Genomic DNA, 15,717 nt, shown 5'->3' with positions numbered 1-15,717 from the left:
ACAGTTGTGCTCACCAGAAGAATTATCATCCTTTTGTTGTAATTTACTATATAAACTAAGTTAGATTTTGGTTTGAAAATTTGTTTTTTCATGCTTTTTCTGAAACTCATTTTTATTACTGATGTTATTAGCTCTCTGGAATACTAATAAGAAACCTAGATTTAAATCTTGGCTTTGCCACTTGGTAATACTGTGACATTGGTCAAGTTATGCAAGAAAATGGAGGCTTAAAGAAGTTACCTGTAGATTTCTAGTTTTTACTGTGCCATCCAAAAAGGAATTTTGTGGAGGTTAGGTGAGAATAATGTATATAAAGATTTCTTTGAAAATAGGGTACGATCACATGTAAGATATATAAATAAACCTAATTTTGAATATTAAGACTTCTGAAAACAGATTTGATATGTTGAAAGGTTTTTCTTAATTATGTGGAAGGTTTTTTTCTTTTTAATGATTAACTTAACCTTGGTAGTGGTAGTTAATTGGCACAACAATGTGCAAAAGTTGCTTTTCATTAGAGACCGTATACTGTATGACCATGTTGTTACAAAGTTCATACTTTTTCTGGTGATTTGAGCTGTCTTCAGTGTTGCAGTGTGGTAATTAAATTTTTTTCAGTTATTGTCATAGATAAAGCATGTCTTAAAAAAATATTGATTTTTCCCTGTTACCATGAGAATATTTGCAGAAACGTATACTTTCTACCTATATTAATATTTCATTATTTGCATTCTTTAATCCCACATTTAGCAGAAACATTAAGGGTTATAGCACACTGTTAAAGTAGTTTAAAACGACTGCCTGTTTTTCTTTAGCTTCAATGCCATACAAGAATTCTTGAGTTGGCTCTTCTCCAAAACACCCAATAAAATATTACTGTCTTTACTGAAAGTGTAAATTAATAAAGCTTAAGTAAAGTAATTTATTTGTGAAATTCAGTAAAGGGAGAAAGTGAAATACTGTTGGTGCATTCAGAGTTCGAATAGCTATGTCACTTTGTTCATAATTTGGTGAGTAGCAATGATTCGCAAATGGTACACATAGCATAGTTTCTGAGGAAGACCTGTGTGGTTTGAGACAGGTAACCCAGTGAGTCGGTGAGAGGCTCTAACTACACTGTGTTAGTCCAGTTCTCCTGACTTCTAGACTAACAAGTTGGTTACTTACTGCTGTAGGTCATAGAGCTGTGTTGCTGCAGAATGTATGCTGATCTTTCGTGGTAAAATGTCAGCCATGTTGTAACACATTGCTTTAAACTGACTACATAAAAAGTTCATTAAATGTTTATTTATTCATAAAAATGTTTATACCTCCCAGCTTCTAAATTTTGTAATGTAATTTGTTTCTTTAACTTCTCCCTTGATTAGAAATCGATGTTACAGTTTGTAATAGAATTCGGCTAGCATCATCGGAGTATCAACGAATCATTTTTATTACAACGTGACAGCTGACATTATTTATGGTTGTGATGCCCTTTCTTCCATTTTCATTTTTGAAAAATTACTTGGTACATTTTGAAAATTACTTGGGCATGGTTTGTTTTATAGTTATATTTTTACACAATGAAAGATTTGTATATTAAAACTGTGTAGCACACAGTAATTATTTCTACTTTGTGGTATAGATTTATCAGTGATTTGGTTTGCAGATTTTTTTTGTAGCTGGTGTATAAATTTTTTTTGGCAGGGGTTTTAAGATTTAGAACTGATTGGGAAATAGTCTTGATCTGTTGAAAACAGTGCAATTTTAGGAATAGTGTTTATTATCACTTTTCAAATAGTCTTCTGAAACAGTTGCATCTATTTTAATGTTATGAAGTAGTCAGACGCAAGTTTTGTTTAGAGATTTATTGTTAGAGAAAACTGCAATGCAGGTGTGAAGATGGCCATACTTCTCATTCCCATAGAATGGTCTTACGGTTCATGGGTCTGAAATGAATCTTGGAGTCTGAAATCATTTCTTCGATAGACGTTATAGAATGTCTCAGGTATATCTAGCATAAATGAATGTCTAAAGTGGTGGATTGAATGGTGGGCATGTCTGAAATGATAGGGTCATCTGTTTGCTTCATAAGAAAATCAGTATCACACATAGTTTTGCTAAATGAAAAAACAAAATCCATGTCTACATTTATTTGTCACTTAAACATATGGTGCTTTCTTGTGACATTTAAACCTCACTTGTGAAATGGGGATGGACATTACTATTCACATTTAGACAGAAGGAGACAGAGTGCTCTAGTGATTTTCCAAAGGTCACATTCCAGTTCAAAAGGTTGTCAACTTCTTAAGGATAGATACTGCCTTTTTGTATTATTTTAATCTCTGGTAGATGCCCAGTGGAAATTTGAATGATTGGTGGTGTAGAGTTGGGTTAGCTGAGAGCAAGAATAAAAAATTTTTGGTATATTGGCAAGGGTGGTCTTTCTGCTTCTTGCTACCACTGTTTACAACATCATTTGCATTATAATTGGCTTTCTGATGTGTTTTTTCCAGGCAGTAGTTGTATTTTTTTATTAGGGCTAATTTTCTCATATTTGAATTGTTTGACAGTTTTAGGATTAGCCTTTAAATCCCTTTTTCATGTTAAATTTCTAATATAACAATTTGAATGACCTGTTTTCAAATGAAATAGAGTATATGTAGGTTTGCAAGTAATTTAAATGATGAACTGTATTGTATATTGAATGGATAATAGGAAAAGTGGTCGTTTTCAAGGTTATCAAATCTTATGAGAAATGAAGCATGAATTTCTTAAACCAGGCCTTGCTTAGTTGCTGTTTTGTGTACAATGATGTAAGAAGGGACACTAGTTTTAGGAACTGTTGGTGTTTTAAGATGAAGAGTTAGGGAAGGCTTTTCTGTTTTGCCATTCAAGTGACCCTATACCACTAAGCAAATTGGTCCTTGATTCATGATTGCGCCATTGCCATTTGATTCCTTATTTTTGTAGGTTCAGTGTTATAAATTGAAATTGGAGTTCCAGTTTCATCTCATATCTTAAAAATACCTGAAAACTGACTAGTAAAACAAGTGAAAGTAGATGCCCCAGAAATATTTTATAGAGACATTTAAAATATGTGTATAATCAGATACTTAATGTATAATCAGATACTTAATGTATAATCAGATACTTACGTATGCAAAAGCTATGTCATACGTAATTCTTTTTGGAGATTTTTCTGCATGGACTGAAATGGTCAGGTTTTTTCCAAATAGAAATTGAGTGCAATTTTTGCTTAAGGTACTTTCTTGATAAAATAAAATGCCCAAAGCTAGCAATAAGCATTCTTCTTTTCTTGAACGAACTTCAAAATGAGCAACATCTGTTTTCGAAAAAGCCATTGCTAATTTCATGTGGCAGAATAATCTGAATACCCTGGTGAGGCACGTCTGTTTAAGAGCCATGTTTGTGCTGACTTGTTTGGGTCCCTTGCTTGTCCCAGCCAGAAGTCAGTGTTGACGCTGAGGTGGGAGTGTCCTTTGTTGCAGTGACCACGAATTTTTTTTCCATTTCCTTTCATTTCAGTACCTTTGGCCAAGTGCTGTGGAGACACAAAAATTCACTCAAGGAATGTATTTTCTCTAGACTGAAGTGTGTATATAAATAACTGATATTGGAGGGATTTGATAAGTGTTAGGTGCAAGAAGATATATAATAGAATGTTACAGAAATTGAGGAAATGGGAAGTTTCTTTTCACATGTGTAATCAATAAGTCATTTGAGCTGTGCCTCAAAGATCAAGTAGGATTTGGACATATAAGGTGATGGTGTGTGGTTAAAAACACCAGGCCTTAAATCATGTTATTTCTAGTATTTCCTATTCTTTGCTTAGTGTAAGTAAGTCATGGAGAACTTAAATTTTTTTTTTAAATTAATGAATATAAAAGTAGTCCATTATCATTGTGAAACATTTTGGAGTATATGAACAGTATAAAGAAGAAAATCCATCTCTGCTCAGATAGTGAATTTCCTTTTACTTTCAGAGGCGGTCACTTAAGTTTCAGTAATGCTTAGGTATCAAATCATTCTTATGACCAGTTATGCTGACCAGATCCATATATTTTCTATGTATTCACGTTCTAAATTGAATATAAACTGAACCTAAAAATGTTCTATATCAAGTATGCTCTAAACATAATTTCTTTATTATTCTTTCTTCAAGATAATTATACTATTTTGTAGGAAACAACCTATACAAAGGCTACTGACTTTGCTCTTCTTTCCTTGCCTTCCAAGGAAAGTTGATCAGGAAAGAAATTTCAGTGATGCTTAGCTGGGAGCATTTATGGATTTTGTTTGTTTTTGTTTTAGGTTTAAGAAAATCAAGATTTTCTTTTAATTGTTAAAATGCCTAATTTTATTTTTTCAAAGATATTTCAATAAAATATTTAGTACAATTTAATATATATACAAAATTTACCATTTTAACCATTTTTAAACATATAGTTCAGTGGCATTAAGTACGTTCACATTGTTGTGCACTCATTACCACCATCCATATCCAGAACTTTTTCATCATCACAAACTGAAACTCTGGTCCCATTAAATAGTTGTTATTCATTTCTGGTCCCCCAGCCTCTGATGACCACCATTCTGATTTCTGTCTCTGTAAAATTGATTACTCTAGGTACCTTGTAGAAGTACAAATATTGCCCTTTGTGCCTGGCTTATTATTTCTCTTAAGAGAATGTCTTCAAGTTTCATCTGTGTTGAAGCATGTATCAGAATTTCATTCCTTTTTAAGGCTAAATAACATTCCATTGTATGTATATACCACATTTGTTTATTAATTCATCCACCTGTAGACATTTGGATTGTTTCCATCTTTGGGCTGTTGTGAATAATGCTGCTACAAACATGGGTGTATAAATATCTGTTTAAACTTTGCTTTCAATTCTTTTGGGTTTATATACCCAGAAGTGGTATTGGTGGTTCATATGGCAATTCTATGTTTAATTTTTGAGGGACCTTTTCATAGCAGCTGCACCATTTTATATTCCTTCCATCAGTGCAGAAGGGCTCCAGTTTCTCCACATCCTCACTAGTACTTTTCCCTCCCTCCTTTCCTTCCTTCCTTTATCCTCGTGGGTGCGAAGTGGTATCTCAATGTGGTTTTCATTTGTACTTCCCTAATGATTAGTGATGTTAAGCCTCTTTTCATGTGCTTATTGGCCGTTTGTATATCTTCTTTCTTTTTAATTTATTGGGGTGACAATTGTTAGTGAAATTACATAGATCTCAGGTGTACAATTCTGAACATTTGGGACAACATGGATGGATCTTGAGAGTATGATGCTAAGCGAAATAAGTCAGACAGAAAAAGCAGAGAACCCTATGATTTCACTGATATGTGGTATATAAACCAAAAACAACAAAAGAACAAGACAAATGAGAAACAAAAACTCATAGACACAGACAATAGTTTAGTGGTTACCAGAGGGTTAGGGGAGTAGGGGAAGGGAGATGAGGGTAAGAGGGATCAAATATATGGTGATGGAAAGAGAACTGACTCTGGGTGGTGAACACACAATGGGATTTATAGATGTATATCTTCTTTCATATATGGTTTTCTCTCCCTCCTGCCCAGCATTCCCCCAGCAGTACTTAAGGTAGTTTTCACTACCATTAACTACTGCTCAAAACTGTAATTTTGAATAATTATATACCATCATGCCATGTAGAAAAAAGCATTGTAATGTTTTTCAAATGATAGGACTTTCAGGGGTAGAAATTTTAGTAGTAAAGCGTGTAATGAGGAATGTGTGTGAATAGATACTTATTTTTTAAAGGTAGATGACTAGATTTGGTCAAGATCATTTTTAACACACACACACACACACACACACACACACACACACACACACCTCAAAGTTGTTTTCTGGAAGGATTGTTCAGCATGAGGTTTGCTTCTAATTGAATTCACTCCTTCCCCCACTTTGTAGGTGCTGAGTAGCATGGAATTAGCTCAGAAATCTAATTCATCCATCTGCTTTCCTTTTTTCAAATATAACTTCACTAGTCTTACTTTCTAGTCTCACTCACATTTCCGTTCTCATTCTTTGTCCTAAGGTCTGTACTTTTATTCTTCACTGCCTGTTTAGTTAGAATTTGAGGGATCAGATGTTGCACCTTCAATATATCAGTTTAATTGGAAGTCTGTAGTTTTCTAAAATCCTGTGAATAAATCCACATTATCCGTCACTATTTTTACTTAAGAAAATTTCAGTAAACACAGTTATGAGTTGAATATAGTTAGCATTTCAGACCAGAGGTTGGCGAACTTTTTCTTAAAGGGCCAGTATAATAAATATTTCAGGCTCTGTTTCATATTTTTGTATTTTTTTTTAAATTTTAAAAATGTAAAAAACATTCTTAACTTGAAGTGTGTGGGTTAGATTTGGCGCAGAGGCTACAGTTTGCTAATCCCTGTTCTGGATTGATTTGCAGTGATTTTGCTAGGCAATATTGATGAAGAAATTCTTTTCTTGATGTCTTTCATAATAGAATTGAAAACCTTGATATTGTTCAGGTGTTTTTTTTTTTAAATAAATTACTGAGAGCTAATATTTATTATTTTAATTTTCAGATGGTGACCCAGATAACTATGTTGCTTACTATCGGAGAGCTACTGTCTTTTTAGCTATGGGCAAATCAAAGGCAGCACTTCCTGATTTAACTAAAGTGATTGAATTGAAGATGGATTTCACTGCAGTAAGTGCACTTAAACTTTCTTTAAAGGAGAATTTAAGGGAACTTGGAGGAGATAATTTGTTTCTTAAGGTGAGGACTAGCTGGAGGATATAGAAAGCCGTGGAGATGTAGTAGACTGGACAACAAGAGACATCCAAAGTCCCTGGAATCTATGATCTGTGTGAGGGAGCAACAGTGGGCCCATTAGATGATTATTAGAAGCGTGGCAGTGATGTTCCCTTTGTTGTTTAGAAAGACCTCTGTGTGGAGGATGGATTGTAGGGCAAGATGTGAGGCTGAGAAATGAGCTGACTAAGAAGTTGTTGTATTAAGAGGCTGTCAGGTGACTGACGACAGTTTCAATTAGGTTGTGACAGGGAGAATAAAGAAGAGGACATAGTAGTTCATCTAAGTAGTGGTTTGTGGTGCAGATACAATGCTGAATTAGAATTCTTCCCTGGAACTAACACACAAGCTTAAGAAGTGGAGAAATTTAGTCTTATGGGATATCCTGATGATTGTCAGGTCAGTGTAATGGCTTAAAATAATAGAACCAATTAGATGGCTTCAAAATTGATTTGGTAACTCATTTGTTGTTTATATCCTGCCATATTCCAAAAAGAATTTGATATAAGTAGTTAGATATAGATTAACGTTTGATTTATAATATTACTGTCTTTTAAGATGGAATTCCCAAGTATCAAATTTTTCTTTAGTCTGTTACTTTACCCAGCTAAGCACAAAGGTTAAGTAGCTCATTTTCCTGGTATTATAGTAACTATTAGCTGTTGAAGTACCTTTAATATTGCTTTTTATGTGTATTGATTCATTTAACAGAGGATTAGGGAAATTTTATGTATCATAAAAGTAATATGTAAGTTTTAGTAGAATATCGATGTGGTTTCTGTCTTTTAAAATTAAAAATTTTTTTTTTCCAGTTACAGTTTACATACAATATCATATTCATGTCAGGTGTGTAACAGTGATTAGACATTTATATAGTTTACGAAGCAATCACCCTGATAAATCTAGTACCCATCTGAGACAATACATAATTATTACAATATTACTGACTATTCCCCGTGCTGTACTTTTCTTCCTTATGACTATTTTTATAACTAGCAATTTGTACTTCGTAATCACATTTTTCAACCTTTCACATTTTTCAACCTTCCCCGCAACCACCTTCCCATCTAACAACCATTAATTTGTTCTCTGTATTTATGAGTTTGTTTCTCTTTTGTTTGTTCATTTATTTTGTGTTTTAGATTCCACATATAAGTAAAATCATATAGTGTTTGTCTTTTTCTAACTTATTTCACTTAGCATAATACACTCTAGGTCTGACCGTGTTGTCACAGATGTCAAGATTTTATTCTTTTTTTATGGCTAAGTAATAATACAATGTATATATAAGCACAAATATTCTTTATTCCATCTATGGACACTTAGGTTGTTTCCATATCTTGGCTACTGTAAATAATGCTGCATTGAACATAAGGGTTGATAATAGGTTTTCGAAATAGTGTTTTGGATTTCTCTGGATAAATACCAGAAGTAGAATTGCTGGGTCAAATGGTAGTTCTATTTTTAATTTTTTTTTAAAGATTTTATTGGGGAAGGGGAACAGGACTTTATTGGGGAACAGTGTGTACTTCAGGACTTTTTTCCAAGTCAAGTTGTTGTCCTTTCAGTCTTAGTTGTGGAGGGTGCCATTCAGCTTCAAGTTGTTGTCTTTTCCAGTCTTAGTTGTGGAGGGTGCAGCTCAGCTCCAGTTCCATCCAGTTGCCGTTACTAGTTGCAGAGGGCACAGCCCACCATCCCTTGCGGGAGTCGAACTGGCAAACTTGTGGTTGAGAGGACGCGCTCCAACCCACCGAGCCATTCGGAAGATCAGCGGCAGCTGAGCTCAAGGTGCCATGTTCAATCTTAGTTGCAGGGGGCACTGCCCACCATCCCTTGCGGGACTCGAGGAGTTGAACTGGCAACCTTGTGGTTGAGAGCCCATTGGCCCATGTGGGAAACGAACCAGCAGCCTTCGGAGTTAGGAGCATGGAGCTCTAACGGCCTGAGCCACCGGGCGGGCCCCTATTTTTAATTTTTTGAGGAACCGCCATACTGTTTTCCATAGTGGCTGCACCACTTTACCATCCCACTAATAGTGCATATCCTTGTTGATTTTTGATGGTGGCCATTCTGATAGGTATGGTTTTAATTTGCATTTCCCTGATGATTAGTGATATTGAGCATCTCTTCATATGTCTGTTGGCCATCTGTTTGTCCTCTTTGGAGATCTGTCTATTCAGATCCGCTGCCCATATTTTTAATAGGATTACTTGTTTTTTTGGTGTTGTTTGAGTTCCTTACATATTTTGGATATTAACTCCTTATCGGATGTGTCACTAGTGAATATCTTCTCCCATTCAGTAGGTTCTTTTTTTGTTTTGTTGATGGCTTCCTTCACTTTACAAAAACTTCTTAAGTTTTATGTACTCCATTTTGTTTATTTTTCTTTTGTTTCCCTTGTCTGAAGAGACATATCCAAAAAAATATCGCTGAGAGTCAAAGAGTTTACTGTGTTTTCTTCTAGGAGTTTTATGGTGTTAGCTCTTACCTATTCAGTCTTTAACCTATTTTGAGTTTATTTTTGTATATGGTTTAAGACCGTGGACTAATTTCATATTTTGCATGTATCTTTCTAATTCTCCCAAAACCATTTATTGAAGAGACTGTTGTTACCCCAGTGTATATTCTTGTCTTCTTTGTCATAAATTAGTTGACTATAGAGGTGTAGGTTTATTTCTGGGCTCTCTATTCTGTTCCATTGATCTTTGTGTCTTTTTTTTATGCCAGTGCCATGCTGTTTTGATTCCTATAGTATAGTTTGACATCAGGTAGTGTAATACCTCTAATTTTGATCTTTCTCAAGATTGCTTTGGCTATTTGGGGTCTTTTGTGTTTCCATATAAATTATAGGCTTATTTGTTCCCCTTCTATGAAAAAAATGCCACTGATATTGATAGGGATTGCACTGAGTCTGTAGATTGCTTTGAGTAGTATGGACATTTTAATGACATTAATTCTTCCTATCTAAGAGCATAGTATATCCTTCCATTTATTTGTGTCTTCTTCAGTTTCTCTCTTCAGTATCTTACAGTTTTCCATGTAGAGGTCTTTTACTTCCTTGGTTGAATTTATTCCTAGATATTTTATTCTTTTTGATGCAATTGTAAATGGTATTGTTTTCTTAATTTCTCTTTCGGATAGTTCATTATTGGTGTATAAAAATGGAACTGATTTCTGAATATTAATTTTATGACCTGCTATTTTACTCAATTTATTTATCAGTTCTAATAGTTTTTTGGTAGAACCTTTAGCATTCTCTTCATATAGTATGTCATCTGCAAATAATGACAGTTGTACTTCTTGCTTTGCAATTTGGGTGCCTTTTATTTCTTTTTCTTGTCTGATTGCTGTGGCTAGGACTTCTAATACTATGTTGAATAAAAGTGGTAAAAGTAGACATCCTTGTCTTGTTCCTGATCTTAAAGAAAGTTTATAGCTTTTTGTGATCATGCCTATTCCATGTTTCCTCCCCTGCTACCAGTCTTGACTTGCCTTCTTCTTTATATCCTTAGTTATAGGACTCTGTTCAGCTTGTCAGGTGGTTCTTGGTGATGGTTATTCTGTAGTTTAGTTGTCATTTTGGTGTGATCATGGGAGAAGGTGAGTTCATTTTACCTACTCTGCCATCTTGACTGGAAGTCTTGTGGTCTGTCTTATGGTAGACATTGGCCATCAGAGAGTTGGATTCTTGGAAGAGATGGGATTATACATTAGAAGAGGAATATCAGATGGAGAGGGAGAAAATGATGCATGTAGAAGGGAAAAGGCATTGATATTCTGGTTATAGTGTAGTAAATATTTACATTGAGAGTAAATAAAAACAAACAAAACTATTTCCAGAGCTTTGATTAATAAAGTCCTAAATTACACAACTTTTATTATAGTGGCAAAAAGTTACTATGATGGCAAAAAGTACTTTTTAAATTGAGATATAATTTATATACCATCAAATTCACCATTTTTATTTTAAAGTGTATAATTCAGTGGTTTTTAGTCAGATGCTCCTTGATTTATGGTGGGGGTTATGTCTTGATAAACTCATAATAGTTGAAAATATCATAAGTCAAAAATGTGTTTAATACACCAACCTACTGAATATATAGCTTAGCCTAGACTACCTTAAATGTGTTCAGAACACTTCATTAGCCTACAGTTTATGCAAAATCATCTAACACAAAGTCTGTTCTATATAATAAAGTGTTGAATGTCTCAATATATTTTATTGAATGTTGAAAGTGAAAAACAATGGTCGTATGGGTACTTAGCATGAAAGCACAGTGGCACACAGATGAGTGTTTGTGGACATGATGGGATGTGAAAACACAAAGCACAATATCCAGAAAACACTGGCAGTATAGTCCAGTGTAGAGTACTGGTGGTTTACTCTGTTGATTGTGTGGCTGACTGGGAGCTGTGGCTCACTGCTGCTGTCAGCATCATAAAAATATTGTACCGCATATTGCTAGCCTGGTTAAAGTTCAAAATTCAAAATTCAAAGTACGGTTTCCACTCATGGGTATCACTTTCACACCATTATAAAGTTGAAGAATGGTAATTTGAGCCATTTTAAGTTGGGGATCATCTGTATATTCACCAGGTTGTGCAAGCATAAGCACTGTCTAGTTCCAGAATATTTTTAGCACTCCAAAAGGAAACTCGGTACCCATTAGCAGTCATCCCCATTTCTGCCCCAATCCTTGGCAAGCTTTTATTTTTCTGTCTGTACAGATTTTCCTATTTTTGATATTACACATAAATGGAATACAATATGTAGCCTTTTGTGTCTGACTTCTTAGATTGAACATAGTATTTTCAAGGTTCAACCATGTTGTAGTATGTATCAGTACTTCATCTTATGGCTGAATAATGTTCCATTGTATGGATATATCACATTTATCAATATATCATACTGGTTTATTAGTTGATATGAATTTGGGTTGTTTCCACTTTTTGGCTATTGCTATGAACATTCATGTATCACATTTTGTGTGGACACATATTTTCAATTTTTGGGGGTATGGTAGAAAGTATTTTTAAGGAAGCATGCTTGAACAAAAACTATACACATTCATTGGTGCCAGAAATCATTCTTAGAAAGCCAAGTCAAATGGGCATTGGAAAAATAAATATTTCATTAATACTTCATTAGCTTATTTAGTTTTATTCTTTGTGTTTAAAGAAAATTTAGAAATGCATAGTAGTACTCAGAGCACCCTTTTGTTTTTTTTTTCTAGGCAAGATTACAGAGAGGTCACTTATTACTCAAACAAGGAAAGCTCGATGAAGCAGAAGATGACTTTAAAAAAGTGGTAAGTTCAGTTTGCATTTGACTCTATGAACATATTATTTTGAGTGAACATACTAGATTTATATTTTATTGAAAGATATTTTATAATAGTTTTATAGCAAAAAGGGAAAATCACTTGATTTGTGTATGTAAGAGTCATAATTCCTGAATTAGTATGTAGTGGCTGACATCAAAGAATCACTTTAACAGATGGAATGTTGTGTATCAAATAAATATATAATCCGAACTCAGTTTATATAGCTCACATGCTCTGTTTGGTCTTTTATGAGAATCTAGAGATGTCACCTGAGCTATTCTAAAAGTCCTCTAAGTGGCTTGGGAAATCCTTTATCTGATTTGAAAGGAGTAATGAAACAGATTCTTAAAAGGAAATTTTGCGATTATCCATATGGCTACTTTACAAAGTGTGAAATGTTTTGGATTTGTTGGGGGAATGTTACAGGCTTTGTCACAATATTCAAATATTCAGACAAGTCCAAAAAACATTAGACTTAATTGTATTGCATTGGAAGCTGTATCACGGTCTCAATAACATTGCATGCCATTTTATGTTTATCTAATCTTTCTTACTACTTGGGATTCTCCTATGAGAATGTACATCTATATTCAATGGTATTTTATTTTTAATTGACATAATTGTAGATTCCCATGAAATTGTAATTCATAATACAGAGAGATCCTCTGTACCCTTTACCTAATACCCAGTTCCCCGCAATGATAATGTCTTGTAAAACTAGTACAATATTGCAACCAGGATATTGACATTGCTGCAATCTACCAGTGTATTCAAATTTCCTAGCATTCATTTCTTTGTGTGTACTTAATTCCATACACTTTTTCTTGTATCATCATAGTCAAGATACTGAACAGTTTATCGCTACAAGGCTATCCCTTCTGTTGCCCTTTTATAACTACACCATTCCTTTCATAGTCCTTCGGCCCCTTATCCATAACTCCTAGCAACCACTAATTTGTTATTCATTTCTTAAATTTTGATATTTCTAAAATGTTGTATGTATGGCCTCAAATGTATGTAACCTTTTGGAAATGACTTTTCTCAGCACATTCCCTGGAGATTCATCCAGATTGTTGCTTATATCACTTAGCTTGTTTTAACTGCTAAGTATTCAATAGTAGGTGTATGACACATTTTATTTATCCATTCATCCATTGATGGATATTTGGGTTGTTTCCATTTTTTGGCTATTACAAATAAAACTGCTAATGAATATTCTCATACAAGTTTTAGTGTGAACATAATTTTTCATTTTCCTGGGATAAATGCCCAGGAGTGCAATTTCTGGGTTGTATGGTAATTGTGTGTTTAGGTTTTATAAGAAACTATCGAATTGCTTCCCAGAGTGCTGGAGCCATTTTAGGTTCCTCTGCATCCTTGCTATTATAGTATTTGTTACTGTCACTATTTTTTATTTTAGCTATGCTGAGAGGTGTGTAGTGATAGATCATGGTTGTTTTAATTTACATTTCTTTAATGTGCGTATTTGTCATCTGTAAATCCTTTTTGGTGTAATGTTATGTTTTTTGCCCATGTTCTAATTGGATTGTTTGCTCTTTGACTATTGTGTTTTGGAAGTTCTTTATTTATTTTTAGACACTTTATCACCTATGTGGTTTGCAAGTATTTTCTCCCAGTCTGCAGCTTTTCTTGTCATCTTTCTACAGGGCCTTTCAGAGAGCAAAAGATTTTAATTTTGAGGAGGTACAATTTATTGATTTTATTTTTTCCTCTGTAAATCAGGTTTTTGGTGTCATGTCTAAGAAGTATTCACCAAGACCTAGGTTTCAAAGATTTTCTCCTATGTCTAAAAAATTATATTGTTATGTTTTACATTTAAGTCTATGATCTATTTTGAGTTAATTTTTGTACAATGTATGAGGCTGAGGTTGAGGTTCATTTCTTTTGCCTCTGGATGTCTCATTGTTCTAGCTGTATTTTGAAAAGGCTTTCCTTCCTTCATTGAATTGCTTTTGCACCTTTAAGAATAATCTTTTGCTTGTACTCGTGTATGTTTCTGAGTTCTCTGTTCTGTTCCACTGATGTATTTCTGCCATTCCTGTGCTCTCGTGATTACCATAGCTCTATAGAATCCTTTGTAGAGGGCAGAGTGATTCTCCCCACTGATTCTTCTCGTCAGGATTGTTTTAGCTGTTCTCCAGCGAATGCCTTTCCGTATAAATTTCGAATAAACTTGTTTATGTCTACAAAAAGCCTTGCTGACATTTTGGTAGGGATTAAAATAAATATATAGGTCAGTTCGAAGAGAATTGACATATTATATTCAGTTTTCTAAAAAAAAAATCCACGAACACAGTAGGCCTCCTCATTTGTTTAGGTCTTTGATTTCTTTCATTAGCATTCTGTAACTTACAGTGTACAGATCCCTTGTGTGTTTTATTAAATGTATACCTAAAATCTGGAGTGATTTTAAATGGTATTGTGTTTTTAATTTCAATTTTTCATATTGAAAAATCTTTTTATGATGATTTCATCAGGAATGTAGTCACCTTGTATTTAATTCTATGAGAGAAATCTTAATGGGCATTACAGATGGGAAACCAAGTTAAATTGTAACACTGCAGAAGCCATTTAAAAAATTTATGTACTAATGATTTTGTTGTGTGTAAAAATAATTATTAGATTAGATTTGGTTTAGAGAAAAATACAAGTGCAGAATTCATATATTTCAGAAGTATTTTATTTGAAGTAAATTTAGGTTATCTAGAATACTTGGATTTAAAATTTAAATTAATAATTAGAAAATCTCACATATCATTTGTCTGAACAGTAAGTACAGTGTCCCAAGGGTATGGATAGCAAAGGGAGGAGAGGATCATGAAGTGGGAATATTGAGAAGAACTTATCAGTTAACATATATAAAATTGATTACATTTTAAGCATTTAGAACATAGAGTCTGTTGGACAAATGATAAAAGAATATTAGGTGGACAATACAAGAGATACAAATAAAGAACTAGTATCTACTGTGTTCAGTCTTTTAAAGTGAAGAGATAAACATTGGAATTGTTCACAGGGACCACTGTCTGTTTCATTTAGCAAAAATAAATCAATAATATAGGGCCTAATATTGATGGGACTTGAAGGAAATATTTCCTGTCATATAATACTGTTACATTGCAAATATAAACAGCTTTTGCAGAAAAATCTGGTAGTGAATATTTGAAAGAAAAACATTTTATGGATGTCATTTTTCATGAAATGTCTTAGTGTTTCTACTTATAAAATAGAAGTATTGATGGGAAAAAACCCATTTTGTTCAAAGATACTTATTGGTTCTCCATTGTTTCTGGAAAGTGAGAGAATGTTGTATCAATATGAAAGAATAATATTTATTAACAAGGATTATTTACATATGGTGTTGATTTATAGATCAAGATGTATACAGAGTAAAGTCAATTAAAAGGCAAAATAAAAATTGTGTTAAATGTTTATAAGTATAGAAAACTATTAGGTGTACTAGATTGGTATAAGTGGCATTTATTTAAAACTTATAGCTCATTTCATTTTTGTGAAATTGTATACAACAGATTTCGAAGAAAAAAGAAAAGTT

At 33.6% G+C, this 15,717-nt stretch overlaps 1 protein-coding gene across 2 annotated transcripts in view; it reads left to right on the top strand.

Moving 5' to 3' along the window:
* Nucleotides 1-15,717, top strand: part of DNAJC3 (DnaJ heat shock protein family (Hsp40) member C3) — a 61,801-nt gene that overhangs the window by 20,057 nt on the left and 26,027 nt on the right. Inside the window, exons 3-4 of one of the 2 annotated variants that reach the window (XM_081047051.1) lie at nucleotides 6,590-6,714; nucleotides 12,054-12,128. In XM_081047051.1, the coding sequence (XP_080903177.1) occupies nucleotides 6,590-6,714; nucleotides 12,054-12,128 (200 nt within the window). The remainder of the gene's footprint in view (nucleotides 1-6,589; nucleotides 6,715-12,053; nucleotides 12,129-15,717) is intronic. The other variant, XM_081047052.1, reaches the window with a different exon arrangement.

This window comes from Rhinolophus hipposideros (genome assembly GCF_964194185.1).
Source record: "Rhinolophus hipposideros genome assembly, chromosome: 4".
Classification (NCBI taxonomy): Eukaryota; Metazoa; Chordata; class Mammalia; order Chiroptera; family Rhinolophidae; genus Rhinolophus; species Rhinolophus hipposideros.
This window is presented reverse-complemented; position numbering and strand designations above follow the sequence as displayed.